Raw genomic sequence first — 24583 nt, forward strand, 5'->3', positions numbered from 1 at the left:
TCTCTTAAATCACTTTATTGCCTATTGTATGATTTTCAATTCTAATCTTCACTCCTCATTTCATATATACAAAAGTGTTTCCCAAGTTGCCTTTTTTTTTTTTTTTCTTTAATGTGGCTAACGGAAAAAAAGGAAACAGAAAGACACTGCAAATGGCCTGTGAACTGAAAACACCACTCAATGTTGGGTAGGGAATGAAGTGACTGGTAACAGCCAGCCATGCTGAAACTGTGGCTGAAAAGCCACCTGGAAGGGGAAGCTGGTCAGTTCTGTTCCAACTTCCTCTGGCAGGCAATCTGCCAGGTGCAAGGGCATCACAACAATGTTAAGCCCTCTGGTCTCCATCTAGTCCTCGACAGAAAATAACTGCGGAAGGCTCCACAGCAAGGATTATTTTTCTTGTTGTGTTTTATGAGAGAAAGCTGTTTTTATGCTCTACTGAAATTCCTTGCCTGCTCTGAAATTGGTAAGAGGGCCAGCTGCTTTCTCTATTTTTCTCTGCAGTGTTTTTCTACAGCAGATTTTAAATTCATCCCTCAGATTGGGAAAAGCCTCCCTTTTTGTACCCCCACAGAAGCTGAAAGATACAATCCTAACGTTCGGTTTCGGAATAGCTGTGGGGACGAAAATATGTCAGCTTTGGAAACGTGTTTTATGTGCTGTCACCAGTTTCATTTTTAATTATACTTTTTGGATGTTGTCAAGTATGAGTGGTGATATTCCTTTGGCTGAATTGATAACTCAAAATTTATCAGTCCAGAAGTATAAACCAAATCCCAACCCAAGATTCTAAGCTCTTGACAGAGGATATGCTTTATAAAGGAAAAAAAAATAAAATAAAAGACTCCTGAAATGAGAATTGTGTACCTTTGAACAAGTCATTTGAACTTCTCAGTATCTCCCAGGGAAAATACTCAAAACTCGGGTTTAACCCTGTCTTCTCCCTGCTCCTCTGTCAGTCACCTGTTACTACAGCCAGACTGTCACTGCTCAGCTTGCAGCATCTCACAGGCCCTTTGGTTTTCCATTTCCACTTCCACTACCCTAGTCCAGACTTCCACCTATGTACTTCTGCCCAGCCTCTAGCTGGTCTCCCTGCTTCTGGATATTTCTCCTGCTTGGCCTCTAACTTCAAACTGTTTGATCGTTGTTAAATTTTAATATGTCTTCCAGTTAGCTTGTACATCAAATTGTAACGGAATGGTCCCCCTTGGCAGGCTCTCCTTTCTGTTCCCGTCCATTACATGTGGATGTTCTTGAGGGCTGGGTTAGAGGTTCTCTTGTGAGTCTTTGTGTCTGGCATTCAACCTTTTCTTGCTCTTTTTATAAAGATTTATTTATCTATTTGAAAGTCAGAGTTATAGTGAGACAAAGAGAGATCTTCCATCTACTGGTTCACTTCCCAGACGGTCGCAACAACAGCTGGGACTGGGCAAGGCTGAAGCCAGAAGCCCGGAGCCAGGAGCTTCTTCTGAGTCTGCCATGTGGTTGCAGGGGCCCAAGGACTTGGGTCATCCTCCACAGCTTTCCCAAGTACATTACCAGGGAGCTGGATCAGAAGTGGAGCAGCTGGCACCAACATGGGATGCCAGCATTGCAGGTGGTGGCTTAACCCGCCATGCCACAACATCAGCCCCCTTCTTGCTTTCTTTTTATTCATTTATTCAAAAATCTTTATTAAGCATCCACTCATTCCACATTACCAGGCAATGTTTTAAGCAGTAGAGTAACAGTAATGAACAAAACCAATGAGAAGTCATCCTTCTTCCTACTCTAGAAGACAAAACCAGCATGTTCAGAGGCAGTGCACCCATTCCCACGGCTCACAATCCCTACATGCCAGTGCCTCCCGGATGTTGAGAAAACTGCTCAGTGCTGTGAGGAAGTCAGAAAACACCAAGGTTCAGAGCATGGGCTTTGACACCACGCCGAGTAAGCCGCAGTCCAACTCGACTCCCACCCAGTTACATGACCCTTGGCATGCTTGGGCTGCCACGCCAGTATACTACAAACTGGGTGGTTTCAACAGCAGAATTGTATTTCTTCACAGTTCCAGAGACTGGAAGTACAAGCTTGAGGTATGGACAGTTTTGGTTGTCCTGAGGTCTCTCTCCTTGGCATGCAGACAGCAACTTTCGCACAGTGTCTTCCAGGGTCTTTTGGCCTTTTCTTTGTACATGCACCTCCCTGCTGTCTGTCTTCCTCTTCCTATAAGGGCATCAGGCACACTGAATTAAGGCTCCACTCTGATGATCTCAGTTAACACTTACTATCTCTTTAAGGACCTTATCTCCCAGTAAAGTTGCACTGGGGGTTAGGGCTTCAACATGTAAGTCTAGAGGCTGGGGAGGCCACAATTCAGTCCATAACATCAAGTCACTTTAACCTTAAGTCTTGGTTTCCTCCTCTGTAAAATATGAATAGTAGAAACTAAAATGTTAAACCAACACGCTCACCTAGGTTGAGATGATCCATTGAAGCACAACACTCAGGCCTGAGTAAGTGCTGGCGGACATGCAGTGGGCGGGTTCCCTCATATTTCCTCCCTCCCGCTCCTTAGAAAATGTGGGCTGCCATCGGTCTTCCACTCCACCAGTTTCCTACAAGTGCTGTGCTCCCAAATGTCTCAGTGCTGGGTACACAGGGAGGACAGCAAATGGAACAGAGGAAGGTCAGCTGTCTACAGTTTGAATCCTTGAACTGACCGCAGCAAGCTGATACTGATAATGTACAGTAACTGTCAAGAGTCTAGAAATGTTCAGATGGTGGAGTTTTTAAGATTTTAGAATATTTGCATAGACTTTATCTGGTTGAGCATCCTTAATTCAAAAACCCAAAATCAGAAAGTCTTTCATATTTGACACTTCTGAGCACTAACATGATACTCAGAAACTTTCAGATTTTGAGGGGCAGATGTTTGGCCTAGCAGTTAAGACACCGCTTGGAATGCTTGCGCATATTGGAGTACCTGGGTTCAAATCCCAGCTCTGTTCTCAATTCCAGCTTGCCACTAATATGTACCCTGGAGACATCAGGTGACGGCTCAAGTGGATCCCTACCTCCCACATGCGGGACCTGGGATTCAGTTCCAGGATCCTCACTTTAGCCAGGTCCAGCTCTGGGTATTCGAACTCCAAGAGTTTGCAACTATCAAAAGCCAAAACACCACCAGTTCTATAAAGCCACTGGCATGGCCATTTGTCCTTAACTTCCAGATACACAGTGTTTACCTAATGGGAAATTTAATTCAAACATTAACAAGTATTATGGAAGAAAGAGAGCTTGAATTAATAGAAATTTTTTTCAAAGACATTGTAAAAGGATAATAAAATGCTAAAGCATGAAGTATTACAATTGAAATGAGAAGGACACAAAGAAAACTAAAAAAAAATACACATTAAAATCTGAAATAAGACCTTTGATCTACATGTAAGAAAATAGGTTATAGGAGACAAACGTTACAGTGAATAGAAAGTTGCTATTGTATGTTGATAATAGAAACTCAGAAAATCATTTGGGAAATTGTATTCTAGATATTTTAAGAAAGAAATGAGAGGGCGCTAGCATGTGGCACAGTAAGTTAAGCTACTGCCCCCGACACTAGAATCCAATATCTGAGTGTCAGTTCAAGTCCAGGCTGATCCACTTCAAATCCAGCTCCCTGCTAATGTGCCTGGGAAGGCAGTGGAAGATGGCCCAAGTGCTTAGTGCTTTTATACATAAAAAATCTTTCTATTGATTTTCTAAACACATCTTGTAAAAATATGTCCTCTTGAACTGAAGACATTACTGACAATTCAAAAGTAACTGTTCAAAACTAATAATTAACATGTCTTTAAAAACTGTATTAGAACATTATCTTGGGGCCAGCGCCGTGGCACAGAGGGTTGAAGCCCTGGCCTGAAAAACCAGCATTCCATATGGGCACCGGTTCTACTCCTGGCTGCTCCTCTTCCAATCCAGCTCTCTTCTGTGGCCTGAGAAGGCAGTGGAAGATGGCCCAAGTCCTTGGGCCCCTGCACCCTCGTGGGAGACTCAGAAGAATCTCCTGGCTCCTGGCTTCAGATTAGCACAGCTCCGGCATTGCGGCCATCTGGGGAGTGAACCAGCAGATGGAAGATCTCTCGCTCTGTCTCTCTCTCTACCTCTCTCTGTTACTCTTTCAAATAAATAAAATAAATCTTAAAAAAGAAAGAACATTGTATTTACTATCTAATAAGTACTACAGTTTAAAAAACCTAGAATTGCTTTAAAAGAGAAAAAAGTCCATAACATGATGAACATAAATATACTGTAGTGAGAATTATGCTTCAATATTAGCAGTTTCCAACTGTTTTCCAAGAGTGTGAAGCAGTAATGTGAATTTCTTTCAATAAGGCTATAATTTAATTTTTCTAAGAAAATATTTTTAATAGGATTACTGACCCTTTTAACAGTCTTGGAAATAAAATTAATCCCATAAGCATTCTGGCACATAACTATTATAAAAATAAATAGAACAGTCCATAAGTGGAAATGGTAATGGACTTGAGAAACCAAACTTACTGAAGAAATGTACATGTATGCGTGGTGGTAACCACTTTCACGGAGCAAAGATTCACTCCCAGCAGCAAAACAAGCAAGCACATGGAGACAAATGAAGGGCCTGGGAGGAAGGGCATGAAACAGGAACTATGAAGAAATAGCTTTGACGTTTTTCATAAACAGAGATGACCTTATTAAACTAGATCGATTCTGCTGGCTATCACTCAACTCAGGCCTGCCCTGAAGTCCCGTTTGGTCTCTCAGAAGGTATTTAAATGTTTGGCAGCGGGGAAGGGGAGGGGATTACTGATTTAAGACATATTTTTGCACTCACAACTCTGTGCTTTAAGAGGAATTTTTTCAGGTCATTAGTTTATAATGTGAAGTGCCGCCTGGGGATATTTTGAAAGGAAAAAACTAGTATGCTTGGAGATGCAGTTTATGTGACTTGCGTCATCATTTATTTCAGCTCAATTTGAGGCTCCAAACTGAATTCAAATGAAGCTACTGCCTCTGCAACAGTTTCCTTCTCAGCATGCAATGATCTCACCAGAATCGGAAAACAGAAGACTCCTTACCCCAGAAACAAATAAACTGTAACCCCCTTCAAAATATCAAAGTCCTTGCAAAAAATTTTTACTCTTCCAGGGTACAAAATAAAGTTAGATTTGGCCCTGTGTGGTCTGACACTCAACTGTTTTTTCTCCAGCTTGGACAGCTTCCCCAGCCCTTGGACTGTATGTTCAACTTTCTGCTGAATGCTTCTTTGTAGCTAATCCAGAAGGCACCTCAAGCTCAACTAATCCAAAATGAAAACCACATTCTTCATTCCTCCCTTAGACTCATATACAGGACTACCAGTAACTAAGTAAATTTAACCCAAAACACTGAAATGGAATTTTTCCTGGAATCCATATTTTTCCTCCCTCCCTCTCTCTGTCTCTCTCACTCTCTCTCTCTCTCTCATCTCATCTCATCTCATCTGGTACCAAACCTGCTACTTTTGCCTCTTTCTTTCTACATTTTTAGTCTAATGTTCATATGCAATGTATATAAAGAAGGAAAGACTGAAGTGCTCAGAACAAAATCACTTTTATTTTTACATTGGAAATGTCACTCTTGGCACAATCTGAAGCTCAGGGATGAGGTTCAATCCCTCCTGGGCTGTTCTACCAGCCAGGACGTGTGCTGACAGACTTAGAAGTCAGTGCAGAAAAGCTTTCAGGAGTTAGTAGGATACATGTGAACAAGAGTCAAGAGAAAGACACACAAAGAGGAAACACAGCACAGATTTTGACAGTTTTCAACTTTGGCATCTGTGTGTGTATGTATGTATGTATACACACACACACACACACACACACACATATATATATATCACTGAGTTTATCTGTAGTTAGTACTAACATAAAATTTTGTGGTTCTAGCTCAAAATAAAGTCAGTCTGACAAATAATTTCCAAAATAATCTGGAGTATCAAAATACCACTGGCATACTAAAATCCATAAATTCTGTCACTATTACCCTTCTTTCTACCACCATTCCCCAGTCATCCATACTGCCATGTCTGAGTCCAGAAAGTAGAAATCATAAATCATTATGCTTCAACAAAACAAGCATCTTCCTAAACCCAAGTTCATGGACTAAAAGATGAGTTAGCCATTATCAAGAATAACTTGATCCACATATCATGTGAAAACATATCATTAACAGACAACTCCAAGTTAATTATATATTTCCTGAATTCTCCATTTGCCTACATGCAAACAAAAACCACAGTCCATGTTTTTCAAGTATAAACAAAATAGGTATTAATGATATTCTACAGACTGAGCACGCTTTCTCTGAAATGCTTGGGACCAGAAATATCTCAGAGTTAAGATTCTGGACTAGCTGCATATACATATACGTATCTCAACGATGGGACCTAAGTCTAAACTCAAAATTTACATATGTTTCTCATTTACCTAGATACATATAGCCTAAAGGTAACTTTACACAATATTTGTAGCACACATGCATTTTGACTGTCACCTGTCACATGAGGGCAGATATGGAATTTTCTGCTTCTGGGCATCATATCGACCTTCAAAACGTCTAGGATTTTACAGCATTTCAGATTTTGGATTTTTTGATTAGGGATATACAACCTATATCTTGCATTATGAAACAGGTCAGAATCATTTTTCCTTTTCTTCATTTTAACTACCCTTCTTTCACATTTGTTCAGGGCACATGAACCATGACGTGAAATCATGAAATGTCATGAAAATCATGAAAGAGTGCCCTAACCTCGGAGATTATGAAACTCCCTACTTTCAACCTTGGGTACACATTACAATCACCAGAAGAGTTTTTACAAAATACTGATTCTTTGGCCCCAGCTGAGCTGTGGGGTGGGCTCTGAATCCAACATATTCTCAAGGTCCTCAGGTGAGCTACAAGTGCAGCTGTGTGCAGAAGCAACAGCTTCACATGGATCCTGAAACAGGGATCAACGACCCAGAAAGGACCAAGTTGAGAGCAAGCCAATGACAATCTGCAGTAGAACACAGAACAGAGATTACAACTCAAATGCCCACAGAGCCAGTTAAGTGAATGAAGCAGAAAACGTATGCCCACATTTTCAGACAGTGTAAGTGCCGGAGTGCATGACAAACCAGGGAGCCCACAGGGCAAGAGCTCCTGAGTGCTGGTGGCTATTACCACTGCACAAGGAACAGACAACAATCTTCTCACTTGGTGCAGAGAAAACTGACAAATCAAGATTTTCAAGCAAAATTACTCGGCTTTTAAATGTTGACTCAATTAGAAAACAATAAAGCACACAATGAAACACATATTGGTTTGGTGTTTCAGCTTCAGCTGAACACTTTGAGTATGAACAGTTGTTTCGGGTATGTAAAAACCACTGCCTAGGGAGCAGCAGCAGCGGCGGCAGCGGCGGCAGCGTCACAATAACAATAGGAACACCTGGCATCTAAGAAGTACTCACAATGTGTCGGCCACCTTGCAAACCAGCTTTATACCAATTATCTCAATTAATATTTTATCAAGGTTTGATGGCGGCACTATTTCTATTCCCCCTTCACTGAATATGTACTTCATCAAGATCACACAGATAGTATGAGGTTGAGGCTGGGATTCAAATGTGTACGGTATAACTTCATACCTATATTTCCTAAGCTTTCAATAAAGCTTCTGCTGTTTCACTTGCATTTCTTAAAAAACCAAATTAAAAGGATTATACTAAATTATTTCTCAGGTCATTTTTTAACTTTTTGATTGAATTTTTATTTATTTGAAAGAGAGAATGACAGGGAGAGACAGGCAGACAGACAGCAGAGAGCTCCCATCCGTTCATTCACCCCTCAAATGCCTCCAACAGCTAGAACTGTGTCAGGCTGAAGCCAGGAGTTGGGAACTCAATCCAGCTCCCCCACATGGCTGGCAGGGACCCAACTACTTGAGCCAGTATCTGCCGCCTCGCAGCGTCACCTTAGCCAGAAGCTGGGCTATGGAGCAGCGGAGTTGGTACTCAAACCCAGGTACTCTAATACGGGATGTGGGCTTCCTAGGTGGATCTTATCAGCCACATAAAATGCCTGCCCTCAGGTCATTTTTATTATCAAATTCAATGACTTTGAGTCTATAATGCAATTTTTGGATGTATAAAGGCATTGGTATTTATATATATTAGTTACAAATGCCTATTAACAATGACCTGATTAAAGGAATGGGCTGAATGCTCAGAAATAGTCTTCTTGAAATGGCATCAAAGACATGCATTTATAGCAAATTCTTTATCTTGAAAATGTGGCACATACACACAGTGGGAATATTACCCATTCTCAAAAAAACATTTAAATCTTGGGAGCTGGTGCTGTTGGCATAGTAGGCCAAGCCTCCACCGTCAGGGCCAGCATCTCATAAGGGCACCAGTTCATGTCCCAGCTGCTCCTCTTCTGATCCAGCTCTCTGTTTCTGGCCTGAAAAGGCAGTGGAGGATGGCCCAAGTGCTTGGGCCCCTGCACCCGTGTGGGAGACTCAGAGGAAGCTCCTGGTCCCTGGCTTCAGATCGGCTCAGCTCTGGCCATTGCAGCCATGTGGGGAGTGAACCAACACTTGGAAGACCTTTTTTTTTCTGTCTCTCCCTCTCTCTGTCTGTAACTCTACCTCTCAAATAAGTAAATAAATAAAATAACATAAATTTTTAAAGGGATTAAATCTTGTCATTTCCAACAACACAGAAAGAATTACAAGTCATTATGTTAGCTGAAATAATACAAGAACACAAAGACAAATATCACATGATCTCACCCTCAGAATAGAATTTAAAAGTATAATTGAAGTTATCAGAGGCTGGGGAGGGAAGGAGGAAGACAGGAATGGGAAATGATTGATTTACGAGTTCTAGGTTATAGCTAGCTAACAATAAGAAGTTCTGGGGTTCTGTTGCACAACATGGTGACTGTAAATAAAGTTAATGTGCTGTATCTTTCACTACGAAAAAATAAACAAACTAGAAGATAGAATTTTGGAAGTTTTTACTATAAGGAAAAACTAAGTGTTTGAAAGGATAAATGCAACCTGACTGGACATTACATAATATATACATGTACTGAAACATCACAAAGTAATCCATAAATATGTACAAATTTTAAATGTTAAAACTTTTGGGGCCAGTGCTGTGGTGCAGCAGGTAAAGCCACCACCTGCGGTGCCGGCATCCCATATGGGCACCAGTTTGGGTCCCAGCTGCTCCACTTCCGATCTAGCTCTCTGCTATGGCCTAGGGAAGCAGTAGAAGATGGAGACCCAGAGGAAGCTCCTGGCTCCTGGCTCCTGGCTTTGGATCAGCACAGCTCCGGCCATGGCAGCCATTGGGAAGTGAACCAGAAGATAGAAGACTCTCTCACTCTCTCTCTCTGCCTCTGCCTCTGCCTTTCCATAAATCTGCCTTTCAAATAAATAAATCTTTTAAAAAAATTTTAACCACATTTCTTTAAACATTCTTGATCTCTACTATTGTAGAAAACTTACTTCCCCATTTTACCTTTTGAAAGATAAGTAAAAGTGCTCAGAAACTCTTCATATGTTTGCTCATGAGAATTAACAAACTTATCCAAGACTTCTTCAATTACGCGATCTTCATCCATTATCTTCAAATCTGATGTTTGGGCAGGCATTCACAAGGCCACTTTATCTATGAGACAAAGAAAAGCAAGAGCTAGAATCATGGAGTGTCAGGCCCTTGTTAAACACTGCCGATGGGGGCTGGGAGGGGGAGGATTCCAAGGCTCCAAAAGGACAGATCCAGTTACTAGAACTCTAATGAAGCACACAGGGTTTTACTCATTTCTTTGCTGCTGAATTACTATCCCGATTTTGATTTTTTGTTTCAGTTACCTCATCACCATCTTCTTAATTCACAGTAACATCATTATACGATTACATGATTAGAAATACAAAGCCTTTCAAAGTGAGAAGAACTTTACAGAGTACCTCAACAAACCACCCATCCAATGACAATCAACCATAAGAGTGAGTATTTATTGGAAAATCATTTGGCACTTGCTTTGTATCAGGAGCCATTCAGAGCACTTTAATGCTAGCTATCCTAACAGCCCTAGATAGTCACCGAGCAGGGAGAGGGAAATGTCTGTTCTAGGAGCTGCCCTTCAGCATTCCACTCTGCTCCCCGCCACCCTCCTCTCCTGCGCGGCAGCTGACAAGCAGTTCCCTTGCCTGTGATTTAGTACATCAAGGCACTGGAAACTCTGACCATTCCGAAGATGCCTTTGGACAGTTCTGCTAAAAAGTTATAAGACTGAAGCTAAATCCATCTTCCTGTACCCTACTCCAGTGGGTCCCTGAGCCTCTGAGGTTGTACTCAGAAACTTCCACCCTTCTCATACCTGGCATCCTTTCAAATGTTCGAAAAAATCCATGCTGTCCTTTTTTAATTTTCTTATTTCATTTACTGAGATAAATTTCTCTTTCCCAACCCAGCTCAGAACCTGCTCTCTGTGCAGGCTTCACCCTCTCATCTCCCACCACCACCACAGGGAGAACTAGACGTGACTTCCCTGTGCTGTGTACCCTGCTGTATTAGAAACAGCCATGCACATATCTGTGTCCTCTACTACACTTGGACAGGCAGAGTCTATGTCCTTTCATCTCTGGATCCCAAATGCTTCACAGTTCAGCATGTGGCATGCAGCTGGCAGCCAATGCATCCGGAACTAACATTACTCATTCAAGCAGGCACAATAGCCAAATATTGCTAGAAGCTGGCCAAACACTCCGTTAAACTTGCATAATAACTTCACTGGTGTTTTAGAGGTCCTAGACCAATCTACCTGGAAAAGACTTCACATTTCTGCATCCCTTTAAAATATGCCATCAGCGCCAGTTTCAGTCCTGGCTGCTCTACTTCCAATCCAGCTCTCTGCTATGAACTGGGGAAGCAGTGGAAGATGGCCCAAGTCCTTGGGCCTTTGCACCCACATGGGAGACCCAGCGGAGGCTCCTGGCTCCTGGCTTCGGATCGGCACAGCTCCAGCAGTTGAGGCCAATTGGGGAGTGAACCAGCAAATGGAAGACTGTCTCAGACAATCTCTCTCTTTCTGTCTCTTTCTCTCTCCCCCCACTCTCCTTTTCTCTCTGTGTAACTCTACCTTTCAAATAAATAAAATAAATCTTTAAAAAAAAATATGCCATCAGACCAGAAGACAAGACTCCAGATACAGCCTGGATTAGGAGAGAGTTGACTAACCCTCATATTTTAAATACTGTACTTTTGATATGTAGCTGAAGATCCCATTCACATTCCTGTTGGCTGCTCTATTTTGTCAGTTAATTTACAACACTGCTAGCTAAATGTCTGTCAGCCTCAATCCTGACATAGTTTGAACTTTGTTTCCACTTGTGCTATTTCATCTTGTTAAACTCCATTTGTTCTGTATGAAATATTATGCTTACATAGCTTTGAGGAAAATTGACTATCTACTGAAACCAGAAGAGTAATTACTGCCCAAATGACCAGTATAATACATGGGGTTCTCCATTATTGTAAGGGCAGGAAGAGAGAGTGCCAAGATTTCTACTATTTTTCTGAAACGAGAGAAAATATATTACCTGTTCTTCTTCTCCAATTCCTTTTATACACTTTTTTTAAAAAATTGATTTTATTTGAAAGGCAGAGTTACAAAGAGGCAGAGGCAGAGAGAGAGAGAGTTTTCCAGCCACTGGATCACCCCCCGGATGGCCACAACGGCCAGAGCTGCACTAATCCGAAGCCAGGAGCCAGGAATGTCTTCCAGATCTCCCACATGGGTGCAGGGGCCCAAGGACTTGGGCCATCTTCCACTGCTTTCCCAGGCAATAGCAGAGAGCAGGGTTGGAAGTGGAGCATCTGGGACTCAAACCAGCACCTATATGGGATGCCGGCACCACAGGCGGTGGCTTTATCCACTATGCCACAGCACCGGCCCCCCTTTACACACTTTTATACCAATCAAACCGATGTATGAAAGGTAAAAATGTAAAGATAGTCCAAATTATCTCCTGGTCTCAGAAATCCCATCAAAGGTAAACTCTGTCTCTATGTTTACAGAAAATGATAGAAATTTTTTTTCACAAAATGGGACATTATATACATTATTGTTTGCAACTTTTTAATTCAATAAGTTATCATGGACCTATCATGATATCAGTATGCACAGATCTAACCTATCCTTTTAAATAGCCACATAGTCACAGCCTAGCTCAGCCACTTACTATGTAATATGGGAGAAGTTACCTGACCTATCTGGGCCTGTCTCCCTTCATTTATAAAAAGGGTTGTAACAGTGCAGGGCTAGTGCCAGTGCTGTGGTGCAGTGGGTTAAGTTGCCCAAGTCCTAGGACCACTTCACCCACATGGCAGACCCAGAAGAAGCTTCTGGCTTCAGCCTCACCCAGTTCCAGCTAATGCAGCCATCTGGGGAGGGAACCAGCAGACAGACGCACTCTCTGTGTGTCTCTCCCTCTGTATGTAACTGTGCCTTTCAAATACATAAATAAATCTTTAAAAAAAGTACGAGTATACATTCCTTAATTTTAATTCCAAAATACTAAAGAGATCACAAAAAACAAATGTTCATAAGGTGATACGCAAACTCATCTTTTGGCAAAACCTGATCTGAATTAATAGGCGAGTACCCGTGGCTTTTATTTCTTCTATTTAGTGAGACTATCCATATATTTCTCTGCAGAAATATGCTGGGCTTAACTATGAGCTGCTTTCCCAGGCCCCCAGGAAATTTTGTAGAAAACATAGCATATGCATTGATTTCCTTTCTAAACTCTAAAAACTGTGGAATTCTGAAAACATCTGATGGCAAGTTTCAGATAAAGAATTACGAAGTCATGTGTGTATTCATAGGATTGCTATGAGGATTAAATGAGCATACGTGGCACCCTAGAAACATTAGCAATGATGATGCACCAGTCTTAGTATATCTGCTGTGACTGTGAACACTCTGACTTTGAATGCAACAAGGTTGCAGAAGGATAAGTCAAGATAATTCCTCATGTATTACAACTCCAGATAAAACACAGTGAGGTAGACGATTGAGTGGGGGAAAAATGTGTAGCTATGTATAAACTTAAAATGAAAGAAACAGTTTCAAGCTATTGCTACCTGAAAAATAAGGAATATGAAAAATCATCTGCTATGGCTTATGCAAATTTACCTGAAGTACTGCCAGGCTTCAGCAATGCAAAGCTTAATAAATTATGGTTGCAGTAGCTAGATAATAAATATCGATAAATAACCTGGAAGGTGGCTATTATTTCACTATCAGGGAGACATGTACTTAATTACAAGAATTTCAACATCAATCTGCTTTTCCAGGATTGGAGCCCAGCAAAATTACAACAATGCATTATATCAATCTCTTGCTCACACTATCTCTGGCAATCTACTTGAACAAATAACAAACAGAAACAGCCAGGCTATGGCTTCTACTGCAGTAAATATCTTGTAAGAGTGACAATAGAAATGCCAGTAAACTTCTTTTCCAATTCTCAAATCAGTTTATTTGGAGTATTTACCCTTAATAGACTTCAGTAGTACAAAAGGCAAAGAATTAGCAGATGTGGCTAGCACAAAAGTCTTTAATTTCATTCATATGATTAAAACAACACAAAAGAGGAGTCAGCACTGTGGTGTAGTGGGTAAAGCCACCGCCTGTGGTGCCAGCATCCCTTATGGGCGCTGGTTTGAGTCCCAGCTGCTCCACGTCTAATCCAGCTCTCTGCTATTGCCTGGGAAAGCAGTGGAAGATGGCCCAAGTCCTTGGGCCCCTGCACCTGCATGGGAGACCCAGAGGAGGCTCCTGGCTCCTGGCTTCGGATTGGCACAACTCTGGCCATTGCGGCCAACTGGGGAGTGAACCAGCAGATGGAAGGACACCCCCCCAACGCCTCTCCTTCTCTCTCTGTGTAACTCTGACTTTCAAATAAATAAATCAATCTTTAAAAAAAATAAAATAGAGAAAATGTCATGTTTCTATTGACTTTTGAAAGATCTGTACTATCTATTTTCACTATTTGAAGAATTTAAGAAATACCCATCTTCAAGTTTATAACTTTCTTCATCTATAAAAATATAAACAAACTAATGTCAAAAGTCCTCAGGGACTGGATCTGAGGCTATGGCACAGCAGGTTGAAGCCCCAGCATGTAGCGCTGGCATCCCTCATGAGCACTGATTCACGTCCTGGCTGCTCCTCTTCTGATCCAGCTCTCTGCTTATGGCCTGGGAAAGCAGAGAAAGATGGCCCAAATTCTTGGGCCTCTGCGCCTACATGGGATACCCAAAAGAAGCTCCTGGCTCCTGGCTTCAGATTGGCTCAGCTCCAAACCAGCGGATGGAAAACCTCTCTCCGTTTTTAGCTCTGTCTTTCAAATAAAATAAATCTTAAAAAAAAAAAAAAAAAGTCCTCAGGGGCTGACAGAGCAGATAATCATTTCCCAGACAGCAGAGTGGGTTATGCAAATACTCGTGGTTTTCTAAAAGGAAGCAATGCTTTTCAGTTACCACTCATGTGCTTCTGTGTTTTTATCATGAGGTACTTTTCTACAAGAAAAGCAGAGGAGGGACACTTACCCTGGTAACCAGATTCTTTGTTTTGGTTTGCTTTTTATGTTTTAAAGCATTGAGCTCCACATGAAAGACCCAGAACATATTAGAAAGACAAGAAAATGTATGTATCTGTTCGTAAATCATAAGCAACACTTCGCAATCGTTCAGGGAGCATGCATTGCTCTACTTGGATGACAAAACTTTGCTGGAAGACCCCAAGCCTGGTAAAGAACCAAGTTTTCTCCTCTCTAAGCCAATGAAAAATAGCAAGAAAAAAATCACATAATCTCTCCCAAGTGTCGCTCCCCGTCTTCGTGGAGGAACGACACAGGACCCTGCGCTGTTCTTTTGTCTGCTCGGCCCTCCCCGGGTTTGCTGCTGGTTCTTCCCGGGTTGGCTACCATCCCTTCCACCTCCGTGGAAGGGCGGTTCCCCCTGGCCACTTTCCCCACTTCCGCAGGGGAGCGGCACACCACCGGCCGGCTCTCTCAGGGGCTGCACAGGTGTTCCTTCAGATAGATGTTCCCCTTAGATGTTCCTGGTGCATGTTGTCTCTCTCCTCCTTTATAGTCCTTTTCCACCAATCCCAACTCTGCTACCCACACGCCGAGTACGCTGCTCTCCTCCAATCAGGAGCAGGTCCTACAGTTTATTGGTTGAACTGGAGGCAGCTGTGTAGAAGCTGTTTTTACTCCTCTCCCAGCGCCATATTGTGGGAGAGCAGATGCATAGAATAAGTCTTAATTCCAGTAACTTAGTCTAGTCCGAGTTGCTCCCCACACCCAAGTCCTGTTTCCTGTAATCAAATAATGAAACCAACAGCCACTTAAGCCAGCTAATGTTGTGTTCTCTATAAGGACATTATTATAAAATATAGTATTTGAAATTATCACCACTGGTTTAACACATCTGTGCTATCTCTCTTCAGCTTCCTGCCTAATGAATTTACCCAAATAAAACTCAACCTTCAGAGACAAGAGTGCTAACTCATGAGTGGGATGAATGGGAATCCTCTCTCAAAGTCCAATGCCTGTTTTTTAACAGCACAAAGGATTAAACATCTGCAACAAGGTTTTTTTTTTTTTTCATTGTGAGGTTTACCACTTCTACTTAAAAATAACAAATAATAACACATGAGTAAAGCAGCATTTTGTCAAAAGGGTATATATAGTGCTCAATAAGAAGCTACTGCTATACTGAAACGTAAGATATTATCAAAATATTCACTTTGCCTCAGAGAACAAAACCATCAACCTTAACCCTTCACAGAGTGGGTGTCCTTTTATATGTATGCACCAAATTACACTGTAACCACCAGATTTGTTTCTATGAAAGAAAAGACCCAGTATGAACTGATTTCTGTTTCCTCAAGTGAACTACAATGTCTTTGCAGAAGATGGTCCAAGTTCTTAGATCCCTGCACCACATGGGAGACCCAGAAGAAGCTCCTGGCTTCAGATCGGCCCAGCTCTGGCCATTGCAGCCATTTGGAGAGTGAACCAGCAGGTGGAAGATCTCTCTCTGACTCTCCTCCCTGTAACTCTGCCTTTCAAATAAATAAATCTTAAAAAAGAAAAAAAGTGGGGGGGGGGGGGGCTCAGTACTTGACTTGATTACCACAAACACAAATATCACAACCAGATCTCATTCCTTCTGCAGGACTCCACTTTAATAAAGGAACGACTCTGATGTATCTTTCAGGGTTTAAAACTAGAACAAGATGGAATTGAATGAAGCCTTGTAAAATAAAGAATAGAAACAAAAAATTAAAATGTGAAGGCAAAATAGTGAATTTTATAAAAGATTTTTTTAAAAAAGTCAGAAAATTTTTTGTATACAAGGCTAGGTAGAGTTGTTCGGTTTGCCACAAAAACCAGGATCCATAAAAAACTGATAAACTGAACTTTGTCAAAATTTAAAAATTTTACTCTACAAAATACCCTGATGAAAAGATGAAAATAGAAATTACAGACTGAAAGAAAAATATTTATTTCCTATCCAACAAAAGACTAGCATCAAGAATACTTATAAAAAAATTCTCAAACTCAGTATCAAATTCAATTTTTTTTTTAATTTTTTTTTTTTTTTTTTTTTTTGACAGGCAGAGTGGACAGTGAGAGAGAGAGAGACAGAGAGAAAGGTCTTCCTTTGCCGTTGGTTCACCCTCCAATGGCCGCCGCGGCCGGCGCACCGCGCTGATCCGATGGCAGGAGCCAGGAGCCAGGTGCTTTTCCTGGTCTCCCATGGGGTGCAGGGCCCAAGCACCTGGGCCATCCTCCACTGCACTCCCTGGCCACAGCAGAGGGCTGGCCTGGAAGAGGGGCAACCGGGACAGAATCCGGCGCCCCGACCGGGACTAGAACCCGGTGTGCCGGCGCCGCTAGGCGGAGGATTAGCCTAGTGAGCCGCGGCGCCGGCCAGTATCAAATTCAATTTTAAAAGGACAAAACACAGGCACAAACATTTCACCAAACAGGATATTTCACCAAATAGGATATGCTGAATGTTACAGAAATGAAAATTAAACTCACAATGAGATACCATATAAATGGCTATAATGAAAAACAGTGGTATCACCAAATGCTGGCAAGGATGCATAGAAACTAGATAACCCATTCATTGTTGGCAGGAATGTAAAAGGATTCAGCCACTCTGGAAAACAGCTTGAACATTCCTTTTAAAACCAAATATGGACTTAATATATGAACTAACAATTGCCCTTTTGGATATTTTCCCAGAGAAATAAAGACTTATTTTCATGCAAGAACTTGTACACAAATGTTCATTGCAGCTTTATTGAGAAAAAAAAAAAAACGAAATCTGGAAACCACCTAAATGTCCTTCAACTGATAAAGTGTTAAACTGTGGTACATCGCACCAAGGAATACCGCTCAGTGATTTAAAGAAAAAAATTCTAAAGTGGTTGCTGGGTTAGATACTGGTAGGAGATGGGGATGAATATAAAAGAATATGAGTGAGTGTGTCCATTGTGCCCGTGGTTATGCAAGGCTACATATGTGATATACCTGAGAAACACACTAATGAGCGTAAGTATAACTGGGGAAATCTAATCATCTGCATGAATTGTACCACCAACAATTTCTCGATTGTGATAGTTACTATAGTTACACAAGATGGTAACACAGCAGAAGACTGTATGAAGCACACATGGGATGGGATTCCGCATACATTTCTTAGCAACTTCTGGTGAATCTATGATTATCTGCAAATTAGAAGTTTAAAAAGGGGAAGGGAGAAGAAGGGCAAGCCAACCAAGGCAAAAGAGATTTAGGGAGAGAAAACCATCACTACACGCTTCCCAAGAATATTAGAGCTGAGCTGTGTGATTGCTTTGCCTCTGCAGACAGCTCAGGGGGCTGGGACTAATGCTAGTGCAGAAAATTACTACTAAAACATAGAAATACAGGGGAATTATCTCAATTTGAAAAAAATGAATCTAGATAAACCTATGGATAGCAAACAATGATCTACACAAAAGTTCAATTAACATTTCTATGTAATAACAATGAAAATAAACTATTAAAAACACAATATAATTTGCAACATTTCCAAAAAATTACATTATTGAATATCTGCATTAAGGATCCCCAGAAAAATAGAACCAGTAAGGCATATAGAGATATACATATATAAAAGATTTACTATGAGAGTTTTCTCACATAATTGTACAAAATGAGAAGTCCCATAATCTGGAGAACCAAGTCAGCAGTTGGCACAACTCAGTCCAGGTCCAAAGGCCTGATAACCACCTGAAGCCAACTCTGAGACTGGGGAACTGAGTACAGGAGAGAGAGTAACGTTGTAAACTACAGATTCCAAAGGCCTGACAATCAAAAGCTCCAGTGTTGGAAGGCAGCTAAAAAAAAAAAAAAAAAAGAGAGAGAAAATTGGCACTTGTTCCATCTTTTTGTTCTACGTGTGTCCTCAGTCGGAAGATAACCATCCACATTGGTGAGAGCAATCTCCTTTAGTCAGTCTCCTGAATCAAATGCTAATCTCTTCTGGAAACGCCATGACAGCAGTGGGGGTTGTCGGAGGGAGATGAATAGGATTATTAGGATCTTGCAGGAGGGGTGGCTGCTGGGATGGAGCTGTTCAGTATTTTTGACTGTGGTGGTGGATACACAATCTACACATGTGGGGGAAAAATCACATAAAATTGAATGCCCCACACAAACTCACAAATGAGCATGGAAAAAAGTGGAAATCTGAACAAGATTGTAAAATGTAAATTGCATCAGGGTGATAATCTTAGGTTGATGCTATGTATAGTTTTGCAAACGAGCAATATGGGGCTCAGCATAGGGAATACAGAAATATCTGTTGTTTGCATTTGAATATATGGCTATTTCAATACTTACTGATAAAAACTATTATATTAGAAGGAAAATTTGTATTTGAGAAACAAAAATCTCTATATACTTTCAATTATATCACCATTGCTCTAAAAAAAAATTACATGCTTAAGCAAAAATTTTCATCTTCAAAAATTTGCTTCCCTTTCCTGTTCATCCATCCAATCTACTGTAATGAGGTTTCTTGAGGGTATCATTCATTAAGCTTTTCTGTTCATCAGCAGAATGTATAAAATCAATTTTATTTCCCCAAAATATATTCTTCCTCCTAGCTGTTTACGTCAATCCAGAGACGTCTGTGCTGACTCACTAAGGCAGGTCAACTAACTATTAGATTGTTTTCAATTACACAGTTATAAATCCCATTAAAGAAAGGCAAATGCAAAGAGTTAAGTATTTGAACTTTTTCTCTCTACCTGTTGCCTATCATTTTTAAAAAATAAATTAACTATGTACAGTGAATCTGTTGATACATTCATAAAACAAATCTCAGAAAATTTACTGTCTGAAATCAGGAAAACTGCCCTATCATCACCATTCTTGTTTCTTCATTTACTTTTCTGAAATTTAGAGTTGTGTGTGAGTAAACTTCAAAAGCTTCATGGAAAAGGGGAACTAAAAGACAATGCACATTTTATGAGTTTTTTTTTTAAGACTGCCTTGTATAATCACAACACAATACCTTCATCCCCTAAAAAAATTCCTGAAAGTATACTAATGGACCTCTGGATTATTATATTTATCAAGAAAAATCTACCACACATGTGTATCCTTCATGCTCAAAACTGATCTCCTGTCAGAAATGTACCAAATATACTGATGATTTATGGACAATAACGGTATTTCAGTGAACTTTTTCTCAAGGCCTTGATAAAACTGTGACTCCACAGGCAGTAAGGTCTTTGCATGCAGTGTATAGCCATAGAGTCCCAGAATAATATTTTGATCATCCAAGATATATCAGATCAAATATAACATCTTCACATGGTATGCAATATCCCATTAATGCTTTTTTATCTGTATTGTGCAACAAACATGGAACAAAGGCTTCCATTCTGAAGTTATCCCCTGCTGTCCAACTTCCTGAGCATGTCAACCACCTGCACACTGCACAGAACTTTTTTAATTTTTTTAACCAAAAGGCCTACTTCAAAGCAAAACCTACACAGCTGGTAAGGAGCAGGTGTAGACCAACTGAATTAAATCAACTCTGCCTATAGGAATTCATTTTTAAGTGTTTCAAAATGTCAGATCTTGCAAATAAAATCGACCTTTTCATTTGACATTCTCTTAAAAGAAATAAGATTCGAGACGTGTTTCCTATCTATTTTTAATTCTAAATTCCTATGACTATAGAATAATAAATGGGCTTTAAGAGATAACACAGTGCTTCCCAGCTTCCAGTTTTTCTTAACACTTTATTTGCAATTTACCTCAGTATATACAACCTTATTTTGGTGCAAAAATAAATTTAAGAGCCAATCATAATTCTTTCATAATATGCACATTCCATGAACTTTTTTAAGACACTATGCATGGATTTAAATTTTTTGCACCAAAATAGACTTACCTTTTAATTCCATTTTCCCACAAAATTTCTGAAGTCCCCTGGTATTATTTCTTTTTGCCAATACAACTTCTATTCTCAAAGAGAGAAAACACTCCTTCTGTAAAATAAAATTTGTAAGTAAACTTTTCCTAGCACAACATTATAAAACTCCTGAAACCTTTCTCCATTTTATTTTAAACAAACCATCTTAAATCAGAGAGCATGGAAAATAAGAATCATTCTGTTCAGGAGCCATACTTCATTGCTTTATATAGAAAATGGTCAGTGTTATTTTCTTCTCTTGACAATCCATCATGCTAACTTGCAGATGGCTTACTTCTATTTATTTCCTTTTCCTTCCTCTTTTCTCTTCTTTGCCAGTTTCAGCTGGGGCTTCTACTAAGGACTTCACTCAACAAGCCAAACACCTTGCTTTCCAACACTACATTACTTCCTTAAAAATTATCCACTTATCAAAAGGATATAAAGTGTTTATGCCTATCCTAATGCTATGAAAACCTGCCACTGACCTTATTCCAAACACTTAACTCACTGACACAAAAGCTTAAGTGGTTCCTCCATTTATTAAATGCAGATGGAAATGTTTGAGACATGCATTGTGGCTCTTAAAACACACTGTCATGAGCCCCAGGAGCAGTTTCTCCTCTGCCTCCACTCAACCCACTGCAATGTTTTCAGAACACGGATGACTTAGGATAACTAGAACTGTTGAAAGTGAAGCCATGGATAACAGGAGACTAGTGTCCTAATTTCCAGTCTCCTGGGGAAGACAACTAACCCATTCAGCAAATAATTGTTCTATATACAAATTGCCAGGTTTTTGATATTAGTAAAATCCAAAGTCTAGGCCGGCGCTGCGGCTCAATAGGCTAATCCTCCGCCTGCGGTACCGGCAACCCAGGTTCTAGTCCGGGTCAGGGCGCTGGATTCTGTCCCAGTTGGTCCTCTTCCAGGCCAGCTCTCTGCTATGGCCCGGGAGTGCAGTGGAGGATGGCCCAAGTGCTTGGGCCCTGCACCCGCATGGGAGACCAGGAGAAACACCTGGCTCCTGGCTACAGATCAGCGCGGTGCGCTGGCCGCATCGCACTGGCCGCAGCGGCCACTGGGGGGTGAACCAACAGAAAAAAGGAAGACCTTTCTCTCTGTCTCTCTCTCTCTCTCTCTCACTGTCCACTCTGCCTGTCAAAAAATAAAAAAAAAATGAAAAAAAAAATCCAAAGTCTAAACCACTTGCCTAACCCTACTTATGGTTCCCATTTTGCATTTCTTATTTTATGTTGACTGAAAATATCCAATGTGTCAACTTTAAATTAATTTTATCAACATTAAAATAGTCATATACAAATATGTTTACAGCATCATCATTAGGCGTAAAGCACAGGTGCCAAAGCACAAAGCATCATTAGGCAAGATGTGCTATATAAACACTATATACCAGCTATGTCATATCCAGTACTTATACTAGAGGTAAGCATTTGGCACGGCAGTTACGATGCCATTTGGGACACCCACATCCATTATCAGAGTGCCTGGCTCTGCTCCTGATTCCTGCTTCCTGCTAATGTGCACTCTGGAAGACAGCAGATAATGGCTCAAGTAGTTAGCTCCTTGCCACCCATGTGGGGGACTTGGATCAAGGTCCCAGGTCCCAGCTTCAGCCCTGCCCAGCCCTGGCTGTTGTAAGCTTTTGGGGCTGAACCAACAGATAGAAAGTCAATCAATCAATCTCTCTCTGCCTTTCGAACAAATAATTTTTTAAAAGGTTACTCAGCTAGTAAGTGACAGAACTGAGACTCAAACCCAAGTTTGCTTTCCTCTGATCACTACACACTATAATTCAGCCCACATGGAAACTGATTAAATGAACAGTAATAGTGGGTGGTCAGGTAAATTGTGCTTCACTTATTTAGTGAATTGTCACACAACTATTAAAATTATGAAGATAACTTTTTTTAGATTTATTTATTTATTTGAAAAGCAGAGTTACAGAGAGGGAGAGGCAGAGAGAGCCTTCCACCTGCTGGTTCACTCCCCAAACAGCTGCAATGACCACAGCTGGGCCAGACCAAAGCCAGGACCCAGGAGCTCCATCTGGATCTCCTACCTGGGTACAGGGGCCAAGCACTTGGGCCACTTTCTGCTGCTTTCCCAGGTGCATTAGCATGGAGCTGGATTGGAAGTGGAGCATCCGGGACTCAAACGGGCACCCACATCTGATACCGGCCCTGCAAGTAGCAGATTAACCCACTATGCCACAGCCCGGGCCCTAAAGATAACTTCTGCTCTCATGATCACTGTGCAATCTAGATATCTTCCTTGCCTGTGGGTTTTCCATATATTTTCTCATTTAATCTTTTCCCAACCTTCTTTTGAGGTAAATATTTCTATTATCCTTATTTCAGAAACGGAGAAACAAAGCCTTACAGGTGAAGAAAAATCCCTGGAAAATGGCAGAATTGGCAGAGGAAATCAAGTCAACCAAACCTCAAACCTCATGATCTTAATCAATACACAGGAGCTGCCAGCACAAGACCTCCCATAATCAGAATTCTTTCTTTCTGAGTCTAGCATTAAAGAAGATGAGAACAAAGAAGAGCAATTCAAAGTTAAAATGACTAGCTTTGGTATTAGTGGTCTCTGCTTTAGGGTCACAATAACGCTTCTTTAAACCACAGTAATTATTTCATTTTTTCTATTTTTCTAAAATGTTTCTAATTTTAATACACCAAGTCTCACCCATACTCTTTTTTTTTAATCTTTGCAAATAATGAATTGTGTTTCCATTGTTGCAAGTAATGAAATGGTTAAACCTTGAGGTTACACCCCGGTGAATATCTCCCTCAAACATCTAGAGTGAGAGAAAAAAAAAAAAAAAGGTCACAGTCAGTTACTCCCATTAGATCAGTGTTCACTGGAACATCTGGTAGACATACACACCCTCTCCTCATCATCAGCTTTCTGCCTGCTGCAGTCACAGTGGGCATTCAGTGAATCTTCCCCAAGTGCTGATATTTAATACCTGCTTTAGCTGCAAAGATTCAGAGAGGGGGGAGCAGTCCCTCTGGCCTTCAGGTAGGTCCAATACCTTCATTTCTATGAAAGCTAAAAGATGGGAGCCTGTGTTTGTAAACTTTAAGGGAACGGTGATGTCACACTTCAGCAGCGCTAGTCACTGCTGGACTGGGTGTCTAGATGGGGAAAGGGTAATGTAGAATTTGGAAAATGTGGGGCTTCCTGTTCTCAGGCTGCTGCCAGGAATTAATTCCTATGACTTCACAACAGTATTATTCATGTTCACACACAAATTCTTCTCTGACATAAGTGTAGGAAGAAAGACCTGGCCTGGCTTTAATGCCAGAAAAAAATCAAATTTAGTTTGCTTCCAAACTGATTAACCATGCAAGACAGTGTTGATTCAAGCACTAAATTCCTGCAATTACATGAGGCTGCTTGCTCTTTTGGAGCAATCTGGAAGTATAGGCAACACAGATCAGTGAGATGCAAGGCTTCAGAGTACAGCCTCTTTCTTTGGGAATAGAAGTCAGTTCAGACACAAGAAACTACAAACCCAGCCCTCACAACATTAGTCCTCTTTTGATTCTCAACTATGCCCTTGCTTCAGAGTGAATACATGAGAATCTCCCTGCTGAGGGATGTTGGCATGGGGTTGGGAAAATTGTGTAAGTTTATTGGTCCTATATGCCTGTCTTTTAAAAAGAATCTTTAATGTGTTGACTTTGAAACTTCCTTGAGCTGAAGAACAGTGTCTTATTTTTTAAAACTCTTTGACTAGTCTATTTAAAGAAAACCCCTTTAGTAGGTTATTTTAGGACTAGGATAATCTTTTAAAAACTCTTTAAAAACCAAGATGTGACTAGTATACTCACATTATAGCCGTGGAACAAATACAATAGCTGTTCCACTGAAAACATATTCAAGCCAGTAAAACAAAATTTCAATAACTAAATATGGCAAAACAAT

The 24583-nt window shown here is 40.8% G+C and overlaps 1 protein-coding gene across 3 annotated transcripts in view; it reads right to left on the reverse strand.

The window, feature by feature from the left end:
• The window catches only part of IFTAP (intraflagellar transport associated protein), an 80781-nt gene that overhangs the window by 53535 nt on the left and 2663 nt on the right, over positions 1-24583 (reverse strand). For 2 of the 3 annotated variants that reach the window (XM_008269826.4, XM_070064480.1), the window contains exon 2: positions 9581-9730. In XM_008269826.4, coding sequence (XP_008268048.1) covers positions 9581-9713 — 133 coding nt within the window. In that variant the 5' untranslated portion in view covers positions 9714-9730. Of the gene's footprint in view, positions 1-9580; positions 9731-20602; positions 20700-24583 lie in introns of all 3 variants that reach the window. The other variant, XM_008269829.4, reaches the window with a different exon arrangement.

The sequence above is a fragment of the Oryctolagus cuniculus genome, chromosome 1 (assembly GCF_964237555.1).
Source record: "Oryctolagus cuniculus chromosome 1, mOryCun1.1, whole genome shotgun sequence".
Classification (NCBI taxonomy): domain Eukaryota; kingdom Metazoa; phylum Chordata; class Mammalia; order Lagomorpha; family Leporidae; genus Oryctolagus; species Oryctolagus cuniculus.